General features: G+C 42.1%; 1 protein-coding gene across 1 annotated transcript in view; it reads left to right on the top strand.

Moving 5' to 3' along the window:
* Positions 1-1,629: 1,629 nt before the first annotated feature.
* Positions 1,630-18,538, top strand: part of tmtc3 (transmembrane O-mannosyltransferase targeting cadherins 3) — a 30,146-nt gene continuing 13,237 nt past the window's right edge. Inside the window, exons 1-4 of the mRNA XM_062461332.1 lie at positions 1,630-1,702; positions 12,686-12,899; positions 16,397-16,615; positions 18,389-18,488. Coding sequence (XP_062317316.1) covers positions 12,711-12,899; positions 16,397-16,615; positions 18,389-18,488 — 508 coding nt within the window. The 5' untranslated portion in view covers positions 1,630-1,702; positions 12,686-12,710. The remainder of the gene's footprint in view (positions 1,703-12,685; positions 12,900-16,396; positions 16,616-18,388; positions 18,489-18,538) is intronic.

Below are 18,538 nucleotides of genomic sequence, written 5' to 3' on the forward strand. Positions count from 1 at the left end.
GTCATAATTTTAGTCAGAATATGAGTCTGATACCGCTCCGTTGGGCTGTGAGTATGGGGCGTGTTTCAACCGAACCCAGAAAAAAATGCCTCTTTGCTCAACTGGATAGACCTACAACCAATCAGAGCAATGTAGTGTTTGTTGAAAACGAATTCAACCCAAGCGCTCTTTGGTGACGTGGTTGATTAGGTTACTGTTGATCATCTGTCCATCATCGTATAAAGCCCGCCCTGACAATTTGATTGGTCCGAACAGCTCTTGTTCAGACATAGTTTCTCCCCAACCGAGCGACCCCAGACCCAACTTCCCGACTTTTTTTGTGGGCAGGGCTAATTTCAGCTGGCACCCAGGCTATCTAAAATAGGCTTATATTACTAAAAACCAAGTGAAAGTAAAGGAATACTATACAGTACTAATAGCATTGATTTTCGTAAAGTTCACATGATGTAAGCCTATCTGCTTCTTGATCGGAGTTGTACCACAGTCTACCAGTTTTCTAACTCAACTGCAATGCCTTAGCTAACACGCTCGCGACTGGTTGTCGCAAAGTATTATTAACAGCTAGTTGCAAGCGTGCCAGCTTAGGAGCTAGGAACAAGGCGAGCCACTGTTCTGCACAAGACCGGAAGAGTCGGTCTGGAAAGATGGCGCAGTCCGTTTCGCGCTCTCGCTTGCCTCACTGCGCCAGTAGGGTCCAACTGCACCGCTCCCTCCTCGAGAGGGAGGTGGCGGTAATACCTTCGCTACACCTGAAAAGAGGGGCCTGAGGAGAGCGTTCCGGCTTCAGGGGTCTTAGGAGAGAGTTCCGGTTTAGAGGGGCCTGAGGAGGGAGTGCTGCAATTGGACCCTATTGGACTGCGCCACTGATTCATTTTCATGGAAATGAATGGGGACGCCATCTTTAAAGAGCAGGCTTGCTGTGTCTACTGTATATAAGTCTAACCAGAATTCACTGCTTCAAGTCAGCCGGCGGCGCTGCATGAAGTCGAACACACACTGTAATTATCGTTTTATTTAGTCATCACTACAGCCTACAATTTGCTAGCAAGCTATGCCTTCGTCCTGCAGATGCATATTCCCTGGATGCCTACAAAACAGTTAGCTCTCCTTATTAAAATTCTCCAAGAATGATGAGCTTAAGAAGCGGTGGATTGATTTTGTGAAGAGCCACCTTAATGGAGAGCTGATGATCACCACCAACACCCGCCTCTGCAGTGAACATTTGACACGTGTTTTTTTTGTAGCGGTATTTGATAGTAGATAGTAGTGGGCGTGGTTTCAATGCCCTCCGCGGACACACCCTTTAGCGTTTGAGAGCAGAGAATACTGCTTATTCTTTCAACAGTTTTATAACTTATTTTATTTACTTGGCGATTATTTTAATTATTCCAATTGGTTGGGTGGTTATTGACACATTTTTATGTGGTGTGACAAACTCAGAACACATTTATTATTAACTTTAATGGTAAATATATATTTATTTTAGCATAATGATACATTGTTCAGAGACGGTTGGTCAGTAGGACCACTAGACTAGGTTATGAAAAACCTCAACATTATAAACACATATTATAGAAGTTTATCAATGTTGTCTATTTGATTTCACCTTCTACACGGTACTACTTAATGTGAACCGGAAGTGGTAAGATTATTCATGGATATCAAGGAAACTGGAATGCCAATCTCCGAGTAACATTCTAACGTATGTTTCAAAATGTTATTCTGAATGTCAACTGAGTTTTTGCTCCATATGATTGTGTAGATTTTTAAGTAAATTGTCTATATTGATGTGATTGAATACAAGTTTTACAATGCAAAAGGTCAACAGGCAAGGAACAACGAATGGCTGGTTGATTGAAACGCTAGCTAGCTCTTAGCAGTAGAGATAGCTCCCAGTCGACGCAACAGTACGTAGACGAGGCTCATTCCTTAACGAGACTAGTTAGCTAATGATGTCCAAGTTGCTGCTATATGCATAGCTAGCTCTGTATCAGACAGTGTTTTGCATATTTGTGTTAACATACGCCAGAATAATAATTTACTCCACACTCTTTAGGTACTTACAGATAGATAACACGTTTATATCACGAGTCATACTTCAGATTCAGTAGAGTAGTGGGAGCTTGAACATTGACTAAGTAGTACGCGTTGCCAGCTACGCCGTTTGCGTTAACGTACTGAAAATGAAATACAGAGATACAATTGTCATAAGTATTCACACCCCTGAGTACATCAACAATTACGCTGACATGTTTGGTGCTTTGCCTGGCATTCCATTGATTAAACCAGGGTGACAAGCGGATATGACAAAACACACACACAAGCTAAATGACTGAAGGGATCACTACCAACTGAAGGGATCACTACCAAACCATCTGCTCGTACTTTGTGTTCGTTTTCGGCATGGTATAAGTCACTGCTTGTTTTTCCTGACCAATGTATTGTTGAGTTGTACTCGGAGTCAGACAGTGTTAGTCAGGTAGATACGATGGACAGAACTGTACATTCAACATCAACGTGACCTAAAAAAGATTTACAATGTACTATTTGCTACAGGATTACCCAGGAAAGTCTTCTAAATGTAGATTCACTGAAAGCGGTAAAGCCAGACCAATTGTTTATAATATCCAAAAATGAAAAGCAAAGCCAACATTTACAAAAGTCTATGTTTACTTACTTACTCATGGAATTGCATTGTTAAAAGTGTTCACTGAGGCTCGTTTAGAAGGATACATTCAGAAAAAGCCTGGTTTGTTCAAACAAGCTTTAAAATAAAAATGTCTGCCTTGATGCAACTGAGGTTGTATTTAAAAAATGTAAATATTTGGCAGATAAATGTTGTTTGTTGTTGCTTAAAGCCTACCATCTAAGTATCTTAATTTGTATCAAGACCAAAAACATCCATATTGTTCAGATGTGCAGTCATTTAGTCAACTGATTACATTTAGACTGAAGGGTGTACACATGTGATTTTAAACATGTGAGATAAACAGTATATCTACCAGTGGGTCTAAATAGTTTATGTGGGCATAAGGTCTGACTTAAGCAGGGAACATAGAAAAACCCTCCTTTGGTGATGGATTGATGGCAGTGAAATCTTTTCAGTGTAATGATTGAAAAGTTTGGCTGAAATCTTATGTCAGCTGTCTCTTTGACAGTGCTTTCCACCCAGCAATCCTTGGTAGATTTGTAGTGCGCAGAGCCTGTGATGCAGTCGGTGATTAACCCTTGTGTTATCTTCGGGTCATTCTGACCCATCAGTCATTGTGACCCACCGTCGTATTGCGACAAATTTACCGCATACAAAGACAAAGTGAAGCATTTTCTTTTAACAGCTAGGCTGTCTCAGACCCCCCACATTGCAAAGGTTAAAAGAAAATTATTTTAATTTGTTTTTGTATTGGGTAAAATTGGGTAAACACAACGATGGTTCGTTATGAACCTTTGGGTCATGTGACCCGAAGGCAGCACGAGGGTTAAGATGTCAGTGAAACACCATACAGATTCCTTGAACTCTAGATAGTGCATAGTGCCTGTGATAAAGTTGGTGGCACACACAGATTCCTGGAATTATAGATAGGGCACAGTGCCTGTGATGATGTCTATGATGACATTTCTCCTTTGAGAAAGCAGCTGAATATCGGTTGTAAAAGCAAATTTGCTTAACCCTTGTGCTGCCTTCGGGTCACATGACCAGACGGTTCGCAACGAACCATCGTTGTTTACCCAATTTTACCCAATACAAAAACTAATAAAAAGCATTTTCTTTTAACCTTCGTGATGAGGGGGGTCTGAGACAGCCCGACGGTTAAAAGAAAATGCTTCACTTTGTTTTTGTATGCAGTAAAGTTTTCGCAATACGACGGTGATTCACAATTAGCCTGGCTCTGCCCTCCTACGTACTTCCGCTCAATTTTATTTTTGCTTCTGTACATAGGTCTGGCCATGAGGTACGTAAGTCAGATTTTTCAGGTTGATTTTCTACCGGCGAATCAGCGAACAGAGGGAATGGCTGAGATTGATGACGTTGATGTTGTGCGCTAGTTTGTGTTGTAGTTCCGTAATGGCGGCGGAGAAAGATGCGAGCAAAGCCATTCGGTCCGTTGTGGCAACGCTGCCGAATATCCAACAGCTAAAGCCGTAGCAAGAACAAGTTTTGCTGAGTTTTGTTGGTGGCCATGATGTTGTGGCCCTCCTCCCCACGGGGTTCGGGAACAGTTTGATTTTCCAGCTACGGTAACAGCTAGTTCTGTTACAGTTGTGGTGAAGGAATTGGCTAAGGCGAACGCTAGCGATTGGTTATGGCAGATCAGAGTGGCTCTGGGCAGATCCAATAGTTTTGAACTTCAACAGAGTACCCGCCTACAAGGAAGTCAATGCTTGTCAATGGAGCGAGGCCAGACTCTCTGTACAAATGCAATGTACGAGAGTTTGGTTAGGACCAGGCTAGGTCACAATGACTGATGGGTCACAATGACCCGAAGATAACACAAGGATTAAATAACATAACAGAATTTCCCTATTTTCCTTATAGTTTAATTTAATTGCAAATGCCTTTGTTAATTGCATTAGTTCAATCGTGGTAGGCTACATTTGGGGTGTGCTTGCCTTTGGCAAGGCACAACCTATATTCTCTCTCATATATATTTATTATTATTTATTTTCCCACCCTATCTTGTCCTTCAGTTTTTGCACTACATAGACAATGTCGGTGTTAAAAGGTTCGTCTTGGTCACGATTGCGTTGCTTGTATTGGGTTTTACACGGTTTAGGTTTAATGTAATATATTTTGAGAAAAGAAAACAGTGGCTAACTAGCTATCCATAGTCACCAACGTCATTAACATCACAACGTCACAAACCCATGTGCGATTACCTATTACCTACCTTGACCTTATTCCGCCCCGCCCACTTTTTTCATCTTTTTGCATTTCCGTTGTATTGGCACTTCTTGTTTACCGGGGATATCATTCAATTCAATGGAGAACTACAGAGAAGTCCCACTGCTAAAATATTAAATAATTAGGTCGATTTGTGCCAGATGTGCTATGTTCGTGTGCTACAAGTCAGCAATACACCCTTACACTGGATGGCTTGAAAACGACTTTTAAGTGTTTATAAAATTCGTTTGCCGGTCAGATCGCTGCCCTGCGCTCTGCTGCGATAAGTTACATTAGCCACAAACATAAGATGTTCTAACAATTTCACTGCAGGGCATATGCATTTGCTATACTTTGTTTGAAAGCTTAGGTCCTCTATAATTTGAGATTCCGCCGCAAAACCGACCAGCTAACATTGTTAGCAGTAGAACGTTAGCTTCTTGTTTATCTACTTGAGGCTCTAGTTTTTACATCAGGTCTCTGCTATTAGCCATAAACTGCAAATGTATGAGTGACAAATCACACAAATTATGCTGTAATAATAAATAGTAACAACTTTTTCATCGAGGGTCTTTTGTACAAGCTTTATGCAACGTGTTAAAACTTACATGATATAGGGTGTGCACTAGTAATCTTCCCTCCTATCTAATGGCAATTAGAAAGACTATTAAATAATTTGAATGCTGCGTTGTTTCAAAAACTTTACATTACATTTGGATGCACTGCAGCAGTTATTTTGCTCACAGCCATGCCCATACATTTGGTTATAATCTTGTATCTACTAATATCATACATCGAGAATACTAAAACATACAAAAATACAACCTAGCTAGTTTATCTGTTATTACACACTTGATGTTGCAAGTGATACGAGCAGACAAAAGGAAACTTCGGTGGGTCTTTTAAATTCAGCGCCTTCAGCCAGGGACGCAGATCCTCAACTTTGGTTGGAGGTCGATGCAAAGTATGTCGGCCCACAACACTCGGACCTCTTCTTGGTCCGAATGGTCGAAACAATGATAATACAGGGTCTGATTCCGTTTTCTCCAGCTGTTATGGCAGCCACGAACTGCAGTTGACGCTGGGCATCTCTATTAGCCTTAAATTAGTACCAGAACCTGTTTAAGACATTCTCTTTTAGTACCGTTATAAAGCGGAAAGTATCTAAACCGGAAATGAGAATACGCGGATGGCCGCGCCCATCGTGACTTCCGGAATAAGGTGAATAGTAGAACATTAGTTTAGCTAGGCTAGCTACCTAAAATGGCAAGACAGCTGCATAAACGCCACAAGCAAAGGCCAGGGTGATAACATGTAGCTAGTTATGTTTCTAGGCTGTAATATCAACACCCTGTATTTTTGTATGCCCTTCGACTGGTTAGCTCCAGCAATTCCCACACAATGGTAGACTAGTACAGTAGTTAGAGCTAGCTAGCTCAGCCTTACAACTTTCCGGGAGTGAAGTCTGAAACTAGGAGCAAAACAGCACAGCTGGCTTCTCCAGGCAGGGCTGTAGACTGCGACCAAATGGTTGCATTTTGCTGTTGTTGTTACTGACAATGATCGCTTCCAGTAAACTTGTTATTTTAGCCAGTTTTCCAGAAATACATTTCAATCTTAGGCTATATACGTTTTTGGGGGCATATTTTCAGTTTGCTAGTGGTGCCAGAATCTAGCCTGGTCCTAACCAGACCCTCGTACATTTCATTTGTACAAAGGGTCTGGGATTGCTCCATTGACAAGCGTTAACTTCCTTGAAGGCGGGTACTCTGTTGAAGTTTAAAACTATTGGATCTGCTCAGAGCTACTGCTCTGCCATTACCTGCCATTCGCTAGCGTTCGCCTTAGCCAACTCCTTCACCACTACTGTAACGGAGCTAGCTGCCGTAGTTGGAAAATCAAACTTTTCCCCAACCCCGTGGGGAGGAGGGCCACAACATCATGGCCACCAACAAAACTCAGCAAGGATTGTTCTTGCTCCGGCTTTAACTTATGGATATTTGGCAGCGTTGCCACAACAGACCGAATAGCTTCGCTAGCATCTTTCTCCGCTGCCATTACTGAACTACAACTCAAGCTAATACACAACGTCAACATCATCGTTCTCAGCCACTCCCTCTGTTCGCTGATTGGACCTACAAAAAAATTGTTTCTGAAAACCGACTAATACACCGAAATCCCAGACCTAGTACAGAAGCAAAATCAAAATTGAGTACGTAGGAGGGCAGAGCCAGGCTAACCAGAATCGCGATTCCAGCGAAGATACTGACAGTGATAATGTTGTTAGAATCAGCTTGTTTAAAAGGTGGTTATTTATAGGGATGGGCGTGGTTAATCGAATATCCGAATATTCTAAATTCTAGTTCTAGTTGAATTTTTGAATGTTTTTTAATTAAAAACCTTTCAATTAAATAAGCTTTCCATGTGTCGTGAATTCTAATAGTTGAGAATCAACCAGGGCTGCGTTTCCAGAAAGCGTCGTAAGCCTAAGTTGATCGTAGAATCCATCGTATGACTAATCTTAGTTTTACGGGCCGTTCCCAAAGACACCGTAGCTAAAGTGTCTCTTGAAAATTCGTAGCTCCTGAAACCGCATAGATAAGCCTACTCCTTACGAGCATGTTTGGGAAACGCACGTAAGAAATATCGCTGGTTTTGTTATTTTGCTCGATCGTTGCTACGATCCATCGTTATCAGGAAACGCAGCCCAGGACCGGTACAAGAAGCTTACGGTGCGTTCACACTGCAGCGGAGCGGGTGGCGTGGGGCGTCTGCTTCCAATTCATTTTCAATGAAACCAGGCATTGACGCTCGCGTAGGGCATTGTGGGAAGGCGAGCGGAGCGTTGCAAGTTGGATTTTCTCAACTTTATGTAAATGAGGAGTGTGAAAACGCTAGCGTTGGCCAATCGGATTGGTTTCTTGTTTCTTGTAACGTAGCAACCGTTGGTCATGATAAACATTTCTAGGTTTCATAATTTCAAGATGGAGGAGAAACTTTTCGTATGTGTCTGCACACCCAGTTCTGTTCAGAACAAAGTTACTAATGTGACGAGCCTGAATTTAAAGATTACATTAAACTAATAATGCATGGTGCATGGTTGCCGATGTCGTCATTGTTCCTAGTGTGTTTTTATAGCCTACTTTTAAATTCAGTCTCGTCACATTACGTGACTGTTCTGTGCCACTGCTAGCTCGCTAGCCCAGTCTACAAACGACTGGTTGAGTGACCGGTGGCGTAACATGTATTCTACTGTAATCTTGCACTAGTAAAATCTTGCACTTACATAAATGTTGTGTAAAAGTGGTATTTTGATCAATATTGTGAGTACATGAACCCAAATCTGCACGCTTGGCCATGACTACAACAGTGACCTTAGAGAACTACAACTCTGTATTAACTTGTCTAACATGCCCCCGAGCGTGGTGTACTGTGGGAAGGCAAGCGATGCAGAGCGTTAAAAAACGCTGCAGTGGGAACGCAGCGTAACAGTGCGTTCACACTGCAGTGTTTTTTAACGCTCTGCACCGTCATGACCAAGCTTGCAGACTTGGGTTCATGTTCTCACAATATCGATCAAAATACCACTTACAGTAGAATACACGTTACGCCACCGGTCACTCAACCAGTCGTTTGTAGGCTAGGCTAGCAAGCTAGCAGTGGCACAGAACAGTCATGTAACGTGACCAGACTGAATTTAAAAGTATAAAAACACACTAGGGACACTGACAACGTCAGCAACCCTGCACCATGCGTTATTAGTTTAATAATCTTTAAATTCAGGCTCGTCACATTACGTAACTTTGTTCTGAACAGAACTAGGTGTGCAGACACGTACGATAAGTTTCTCCTCCATCTTGAAATTGTAAAACCTAGAAATGTTTACCATGACCAACAGTTGCTACGTTACAAGAAACCAATCCGATTGGCCAACGCTAGCGTTTTCACGCTCCTCATTTACATACAGTTGAGAAAATCCAACTTGCAACGCTCCACTCCGCTCCGCTCGCCTTCCCACAATGCCCTACGCGAGCGTCAACACCTGGTTTCATTGAAAATGAATTGGAAGCCGCCGCCTCGCTCCGCTGCAGTGTGAACGCACTGTTACGGTACGTGTCCACTACAGTGTTTTTTAACGCTCTGCACCGCTTGCCTTCCCACAGTACACCACGCTTGGGGGCGTGTTAGAAAAGTTAATACAGAGTTGTAGCTCTCTAAGGTCACTGTTGTAGTCATGACCAAGCGTGCAGACTTGGGTTCATGTACTCACAATATCGATCAAAATACAACTTTTACACAACATTTGTGTAAAAATACAGAATTTTTACTAGTGCAAGATTACAGTAGAATACATGTTACGCCACCGTCACTCAACCAGTCGTTTGTAGGCTGGGCTAGCAAGCTAGCAGTGGCACAGAACAGTCATGTAACGTGACCAGACTGAATTTAAAAGTATAAAAACACACTAGGGACACTGACAACGTCAGCAACCCTGCACCATGCGTTATTAGTTTAATGCAGGGGTGGGGAATATCCGGCCCGCGGGCCGTATGCGGCCCCCAAAATCGTTTGGTGCGGCCAAATCAAACCCAGAATACGTTGTTGGTTTGAGCTAAGCCCCCAATGTTTACTACGTATGTCTCCGCGTCTGATTAACACTCAGATCGATAAGCAGTCTCAAAAATGGTAGCAATATAAAAAATAATACGATCCCTGGTGGGGAACCCGCTCCGCTCGCCTTCCCACAATGCCATACGCGAGCGTCAATGCCCGATTTAATTCATTTAATGAATTGTAAGCCGACGCGCCGCTCCGCTGTAGTGGACACGCACCGTTACGCCTGGGACACACTGGCTGCGAAGCGCCTGGACGCGCCGCCCAGCGCCACGATCGGCTACGATCGGCTACGACTGAGCAAAAGCACACCAGACGGCATTGATCCTTATCTACGTTGTCCTTGTAAAATTGTTGCTGGGGGTCATACAACAACTCCCTGTGCTTTTCAACTTTGAGAATTCATTTGATGCTGATTTTAGAAATCTACTTGGGGGTTCTCTCTCAGTAGGCTATTTCTGCTTGTGTGTTGTGTGCAACGCGTGACAACTCTCAAACAAACAAAACAACTACGGGCATGCTAGCTCAACGGATCTATCCGGTTATTTTCATTCGTTTTCATCAGGGTAACCACATGTAAAGGCCGTTCGTTACCAACATTGTGTAATTATAAAGTCTACAACTTTACAAATGGTCACCGTAGTCTACAATTAATGGAGTAAAATCTTAATAACATGTTTTTTTATTCAAATATATCAACTAATATGGTGTATTTCATCATCCTGCAGCCGATTTCGCAAGCGATTCGCGAAAAAATTAGACCAGCTGCCGAAGCGATCGCAGGCAATCACCGGGAATCGCAGGCAATCGCCGGCGATACAAATTATCAACCGACGCTTCGCAGCCAGTGTGGTCGCTCCCATTTGATAACATGGGCGCCGAAAGAAAAAAGGCGGCGCTTCCAGGCGGGTCGCAGCAGATCGCAGCCGATCGCAGGCAGTGTGTCCCAGGCGTAAGTGTCCTGGCTAACGCCTGGGACACACTGGCTGCAAAGCGCCTGGACGCGCCGCGCAGCGCCACGATCGGCTACAACTGAGCAAAAGCTGTTCACACCAGACGCGCATTTCTCCGCGCCGGTCACCAAGCCTTTCAGCTACTCTGAGCTTTCCTTTACGCTGACATGGTACATAAACATGGCATTGGCTATATCCCAGCATTGATCCATATCTACGTTGTCCTTGTAAAATTGTTGCTGACATACAACAACTCCCTGTGCTTTTCAACTTTGAGAATTCATTTGATGCTGATTTTAGAAATCTACTTGGGGGTTCTCTCTCGGTAGGCTATGTCTGCTTGTGTGTTGTGTGCAACGCGTGACAACTCGTTTCTCTCAAACAAACAAAACAACTACGGGCATGCTAGCTCAACGGATCTATCCGTTTATTTTCATTCGTTTTCATCAGGGTAACCACATGTAAAGGCCGTTCGTTACCAACATTGTGTAATTATAAAGTCTACAACTTTACAAATGGTCACCGTAGTCTACAATTAATGGAGTAAAATCTTAATAACATGTTTTTTTATTCAAATATATAAACTAATATGGTGTATTTCATCAATCTGCAGCCGATTTCGCAAGCGTCTCGCGAAAAAATTCGACCAGCTGCCGAAACGATCGCTGCAGATCGCAGGCAATCGCGGCGCTTCGCAGCCAGTGTGGTCGGTCCCATTTGATAACATGGGCGGCGAAAGAAAAAAGGCAGCGCTTCCAGGCGCGTCACAGAAGATCGCAACAAATCGCAGCTGATCGCAGGCAGTGTGTCCCAGGCGTTAGCATTACCTCGCAGTACCTGCAACCGCAGTTCCTGCAGAGAGAGTTTTTTTCTACTGCCGGCCTGCTCGTAAATCGACTCCGTACTCGCCTCTCCCCTGAGCATGTGGATATGCATATTTTCCTGAATAAAAATGCTTAGGGATAATGCATTTGTGGATTATTTAATGTTTTACCAGTAGCCATGTAGCGTAATTGGATATTTATTTTTGCATTTGTGTGTTGGCGCATCGTATCCTATAGGATTACGGTTCCAAGTTAATATCCAAGTTATGCACTATTTCGCCATGTGTGTCTTTCGTTTTTATCAAGGATGGCCTACCCAATGTGTTTAATTTCATCCAATGTATTTAAAAAAAACTTTTTATTTCACATAATAATAGGCTAAGCGTCATTCCGCCAAGTTTAAGAGCCTATAGGTAGCCTACGTCTACGTCTTTTTCAAGTTAATTGTCTTTTCGTCATGTTCAATAAATTGATCTTTCATTTGTTTTCTTTATTTAACCCTCATTTAATCTTATAGCTTAACAGTCACAATTATTGCCAGAATTTGTGGTGGTTCAAGTGTTTACTGTATGCTTTGCGTCATGTCAGGCTAATTACATAACGGAACCGCAGCGGCATTAATAAAAATTGATTATCCGGATATTCGAAAATCATTTCGGATACTATTCGATGCAACTGTTTCAACTATGTGAGGATGCCAGTAAGCTTATCACCATTTCCTCTTTCACTAAGGGAATTTAGAAGAAAACCCTGTTTAATTCTACACTTCACTCTTACTATTTTCAAGTGTAGGCCTAAATGAGCAGCAAAACATGTATGCTTTTTAATCTAGGCAATCTTCATAAATACGCTAATAAGTAGGCCTAATTATTCAAAATATGAAGAAATATAAGTTGTAAAATGTAAGTAATAAAACTGACCCATCTGGAACGGACGCAAGCACACCTCACAATTTCACCAGAATTTGTAGCCTAAGCGAATTTGGTTCTAAATAACGAAACAGAATTTCCGTTTACGCTTAGTTTCATTTAATTGCGAATGGCTTTGTGAATCACATTAGTTCAATCGCCTTACTGCACCTTATAAAAAGGACACAAATCAGAGTGAAGGGGCTGTGACATGAAGAGAGAAAGCCAAGCTGAAGCGAATTCTTTTTTTATTATTTAATGTCAAAATACTTATCCAAACAACGTCAATCCCGGCACTGCACACGTTGGGTTATAAAGAGGACGTATGCAAAATATGAACTTTGCAGTGTCCGCTTCTTTAGTTGAGCGTGGGAAACTAAACCCATTATAATGTATACACTCACACACACAGATTGCTGAAATTAAGAGAGATGCACAGGGACTAAACTTAGAATTAATTTAAATGTCATGCAAAGTGGCACTGATTTATTACTCTCTGTTCCACAGTGATCAATGAAGTCTTTGATCAGCAATGGCTGTCGTGTCGTGGAAGGAGATCTTGCTTTTGACTGGACTGGTGGTGGGTTGTTACTGGAACAGCCTGTCCTGTGGCTTTGTGTTTGACGATGTCTCAGCCATCCTCGACAACAAGGATCTGCGCCCCTCTACCCCTCTCCGCAACCTTTTCCTCAATGACTTCTGGGGGACTCCCATGGCTGAGGTATATCTCCCTGTGCGATGACTGTATAGCATGAAAATACTTGCCTAGAAAAAAGTTTTTTTAAATATTTAAAGCACTGCTACAGTTAGGTCCATAAATATTTGGACATTGACACAATTTTCATCATTTTGGGCCCCCCCCTTTTTAAGGGACCAAAAGTAATTGGACAATTGGCTGCTCAGCTGTTCCATGGCCAGGTGTATGTTATTCCCTCATGGGAGTTCGTTATTTCATTGACAAGGAGCAGATAAAAGGTCTAGAGTTCATTTCAAGTATGGTATTTGTGTTTGGAATCTGTTGCTGTCAACTCTCAATATGAAGTCCAAAGAGCTGTCACCATCAGTGAAGCAAGCCATCGTTAGGCTGAAAAATCAAAACAAACCTATCAGAGAGATAGCAAAAACATTAGGTGCGGCCAAATCAACTGTTTGGTACATTCTTAAAAAGAAAGAACGCACTGGTGAGCTCAGCAACACCAAAAGACCCGGAAGACCACGGAAAACAACTGTGGTGGATGACAGAAGAATTATTTCCCTGGTGAAGAAAAACCCCTTCACAACAGTTGGCCAGATCAATAACACTCTCCAGGAGGTAGGCGTATCTGTGTCAAAGTCAAAAATTAAGAGAAGACTTCACCAGAGTAAATACAGAGGGTTCACCACAAGATGTAAACCATTGGTGAGTCTCAAAAACAGGAAGACCAGATTAGAGTTTGCCCAAAAACATCTAAAAGAGCCTGTACAGTTCTGGAACAACATCCTATTGACAGATGAGACCAAGATCAACTTGTACCAGAATGATGGGAAGAGAAGAGTATGGAAAAGGGAAGGAACTGCTCATGATCCAAAGCATACCACCTCATCAGTGAAGCATGGTGGAGGTAGTGTTATGGCGTGGGCATGTATGGCTTCCAATGGAACTGGTTCCCTTGTATTTATCGATGATGTGACTGCTGACAAAAGCAGTAGGATGAATTCTGAAGTGTTTCTGGCAATATTATCTGCTCAGATTCAGCCAAATGCTTCAGAACTCATAGGACGGCGCTTCACAGTGCAGATGGACAATGACCCGAAGCATACTGCGAAAGCAACCAAAGAGTTTTTTAAGGCAAAGAAGTGGAATGTTCTGCAATGGCCAAGTCAATCACCTGACCTAAATCCAATTGAGCATGCATTTCACTTGCTAAAGACAAAACTGAAGGGAAAATGCCCCAAGAACAAGCAGGAACTGAAGACAGTTGCAGTAGAGGCCTGGCAGCGCATCACCAGGGACGAAACCCAGCGTCTGGTGATGTCTATGGGTTCCAGACTTCAGGCTGTCATTGACTGCAAAGGATTTGCAACCAAGTATTAAAAGTAACAATTAGATTTATGATTATGTTAGTTTGTCCAATTATTTTTGGTCCCTTAAAAATGGGGGGGCCACATATAAAATGTGTTGTAATTCCTACACCGTTCACCTGATTTGGATGTAAATACCCTGAAATTAAAGCTGAAAGTCTGCACTTAAAGCACATCTTGATTGTTTCATTTCAAATCCATTGTGGTGGTATACAGAGCCAAAATGATGAAAATTGTGTCAATGTCCAAATATTTATGGACCTAACTGTACATATCACTCAGCTAATGAATAAGGTTAGTGGTAAAAAATCATAAAGACAATCACACAGCAGTTGAAATGGTTCCATAAATACAGTGAGGAAAATAAGTATTTGAACACCCTGCTATTTTGCAAGTTCTTCCACTTAGAAATCATGGAGGGGTCTGAAATTGTCATCGTAGGTGCATGTCCACTGTGAGAGACATCATCTAAAAAAAAAATCCAGAAATCACAATGTATGATTTTTTAACTATTTATTTGTATGATACAGCTGCAAATAAGTATTTGAACACCTGTCTATCAGCTAGAATTCTGACCCTCAAAGACCTGTTAGTCTGCCTTTAAAATGTCCACCTCCACTACATTTATTATCCTAAATTAGATGCACCTGTTTGAGGTCTTTAGCTGCATAAAGCCACCTGTCCACCCCATACAATCAGTAAGAATCCAACTACTAACATGGCCAAGACCAAAGAGCTGTCCAAAGACACTAGAGACACAATTGTACACCTCCACAAGGCTGGAAAGGGCTACGGGGAAATTGCCAAGCAGCTTGGTGAGAAAAGGTCCACTGTTGGAGCAATCATTAGAAAATGGAAGAAGCTAAACATGACTGTCAATCTCCCTCGGACTGGGGCTCCATGCAAGATCTCACCTCGTGGGGTTTCAATGATCCCAAGGAAGGTGAGAAATCAGCCCAGAACTACACGGGAGGAGCTGGTCAATGACCTGAAAAGAGCTGGGACCACAGTTTCCAAGGTTACTGTTGGTAATACACTGAGACGTCATGGTTTGAAATCATGCATGGCACGGAAGGTTCCCCTGCTTAAACCAGCACATGTCCAGGCACGTCTTAAGTTTGCCAATGACCATTTGGATGATCCAGAGGAGTCATGGGAGAAAGTCATGTGGTCAGATGAGACCAAAATAGAACTTTGGGGTCATAATTCCACTAAACGTGTTTGGAGGAAGAAGAATGATGAGTACCATCCCAAGAACACCATCCCTACTGTGAAGCATGGGGGTGGTAGCATCATGCTTTGGGGGTGTTTTTCTGCACATGGGACAGGGCAACTGCACTGTATTAAGGAGAGGATGACCGGGGCCATGTATTGCGAGATTTTGGGGAACAACCTCCTTCCCTCAGTTAGAGCATTAAAGATGGGTCGAGGCTGGGTCTTCCAACATGACAATGACCCGAAGCACACAGCCAGGATAACCAAGGAGTGGCTCCGTAAGAAGCATATCAAGGTTCTGGCGTGGCCTAGCCAGTCTCCAGACCTAAACCCAATAGAGAATCTTTGGAGGGAGCTCAAACTATGTGTTTCTCAGCGACAGGCCGGAAACCTGACTGATCTAGAGAAGGTCTGTGTGGAGGAGTGGGCCAAAATCCCTCCTGCAGTGTGTGCAAACCTGGTAAAAAACTACAGGAAACGTTTGACCTCTGTAATTGCAAACAAAGGCTACTGTACCAAATATTAACATTGACTTTCTCAGGTGTTCAAATACTTATTTGCAGCTGTATCATACAAATAAATAGTTTAAAAAATCATACATTGTGATTTCTGGATTTTTTTTTTAGATGATGTCTCTCACAGTGGACATGCACCTACGATGACAATTTCAGACCCCTCCATGATTTCTAAGTGGGAGAACTTGCAAAATAGCAGGGTGTTCAAATACTTATTTTCCTCACTGTATTTTCATAAGAATCAGTTTCAGAAACATGTTCTTGTGAAACGTCCTGTGGTTGAGCTGAGATTTCACCAGGGTTAGTTCCTGTCCTTCCTGGATTTTTCAGATACTTAAGTTATTGTTTACCAGCCTAGTGTTTGCAACTTGTCATGTCACGTCTGTTCCCAAGTGATTAGGAAACTGACGTTCAATGTTAATTACAGGAGAGGAGCCATAAATCGTACAGACCCCTGACGGTACTCACTTTCCGGCTGAACTACATCTTCAGTGAGCTGAGGGCCTCATCTTACCACCTGCTCAATGTTGTTCTGCACGCTGTGGTGTGTGTGCTGTTCCTGCGTGTCTGCCGCCTTTTCCTGGATATGACCTCCAGCCTGGTGGCGGCGCTGCTGTTTGCAGTGCACCCCATCCACACTGAGGCGGTAAGACTGCACATCCTTATTTGACCTGATTGATTGTAAACCACCTATAAAGGGGGCTTTCAAACTAAATGTTACCTATCCTCCAAGTCAGTTTAGGCATGTTGTTATTGACAGTTGGCACAAAGTCAAGTCCCCAAAAATGTTATCTGTATGTGAGCAGATGTTTAATGAAAGTTTCAAGGTTACGTTTTACTACTTTTCAAGGTTTTGAAAGGAGTAAAACGAAAACTGAGCGATGTACTCAATGTTATCAGTCCATTTAGTGTCATGGAAACCATTAAATAGGTCCATAGGTCAGATAATATAGAATGATAAGATCACTATTAAATCAACATAATAAAAGAGTGTGAAGCGCTGATTAAAACTCTTGAAGTCAAAGTTGCATTTACATTTATTGATTGTCATTTTTATCCAAAGCAATGTAAACATTGTGCATACAGTGAGTGTAGCACATAAACAAGAACTCAAGGTGCACAGTTTTTGAGTTAAAAACAGATTTGTCAGACTATCATGCTATTTAAAACTTTCTCAGTGCAGTTAAACATGATATTTTGTTTTGTGTCTTTTGAATTCAATGGAACTCAACTGGCCTGAATCCAGCTCAGACACTGGCACACATCTGAACTGGACCTCACCTTCTGGCTTCTCACCTAAACCCCTCCCCCCAATTTGTTCTTAAATTACATCCTAATTGTTGAGTTGCAATGACGAGACATGGCTTGACAACAGGAGAAAATTAAAAAAAAAGCAGACAAAGTGGGACATTCCGACACCTAGGAAGGACCGATAATGTTACTCATCTAGCTCTGGTCCTTCAATCGTCTTCATGTTCGTTCCTCCTTCATGCGGCCTAAGTGCAGCCACTCTCACAGACTTCCTGAAAGGAACCCATTACATTCACGAAGGAGCCCTCACTCCAGCTGATGCCCTTTTGCTTTATCTCTGTCTGGAATCTCACTCTCAATGGATCATTTGTTTTTCATTTGATTTAGTGCACACTGAAGGTCCCTTCATGATCAACATTGACAAAGACCCCTTGTGCCTTCGTACGGCCGTCTTATTACACAGTGTCTCAAGGGAGTCTGTGTGTCTGTCTGAATGTGGATGTGGAAAATAGTTTATGCCTCTACCGTCCATACCATTTTTTTACATGTTGCAAGAACACAAACATACAGTTAACATATAAAGTACTCTGGTAAGCTCTTTGTGGTTTGACTTCCATATTAGTCCATGGTGCAGTTATCTCCTATAATGCAGTCATTCAGAAACAATAATAGTATTTTTCAATAAGATGACACTGTAAGAACTGGTGGTAGAGGTCGGCCTAAATGGGTTAAGTGACAGTCAAAACTGTCTACAGTGTAGAGTAAGTTGTATATTGTGACCATTCTGACCGTCTTAAAGGCTAAATAGGCTACACTTCAATATTGACCAGACAACCTGTTCTGGTAAAACAAATCTTATGCAGTTACATGTCCCTCCATAGGGTGGCAGTCATATTTCACACTTGTACTGTAACAGTATTCATCCCCAATTTTTTTGTTTTGTTTTACGGCTTAGAAAGGATTTATGTGTTTGATTAAACACATGATTTTCACAACTGTATCGGTGTATAAGGCCATGGATAAATTGAATATATATATATTTTATATTGTGAATATGAATATATTGTTTTCGATACCTATAAAACATAGCTATTTATTTGTTCTTATCCATTCAATGATTGATTGACAGATTACATTTAGTCATTTTTAGTCATTTAGCATTTTACAGGTTACAGGTGTGGTCGGCAGAGCAGAGCTTCTGTCTTCAATCTTCTTGTTGGCTGCTTTCTTGGCCTACACCAGGTCCAAAGGTGCAGACCATTCGATTGGTAAGTCTAATATTCTTGAACTCATTCAATTGTGACCAGGAACAAGAAAT

Source organism: Osmerus eperlanus, chromosome 5, assembly GCF_963692335.1.
Source record: "Osmerus eperlanus chromosome 5, fOsmEpe2.1, whole genome shotgun sequence".
NCBI classification, from domain to species: domain Eukaryota; kingdom Metazoa; phylum Chordata; class Actinopteri; order Osmeriformes; family Osmeridae; genus Osmerus; species Osmerus eperlanus.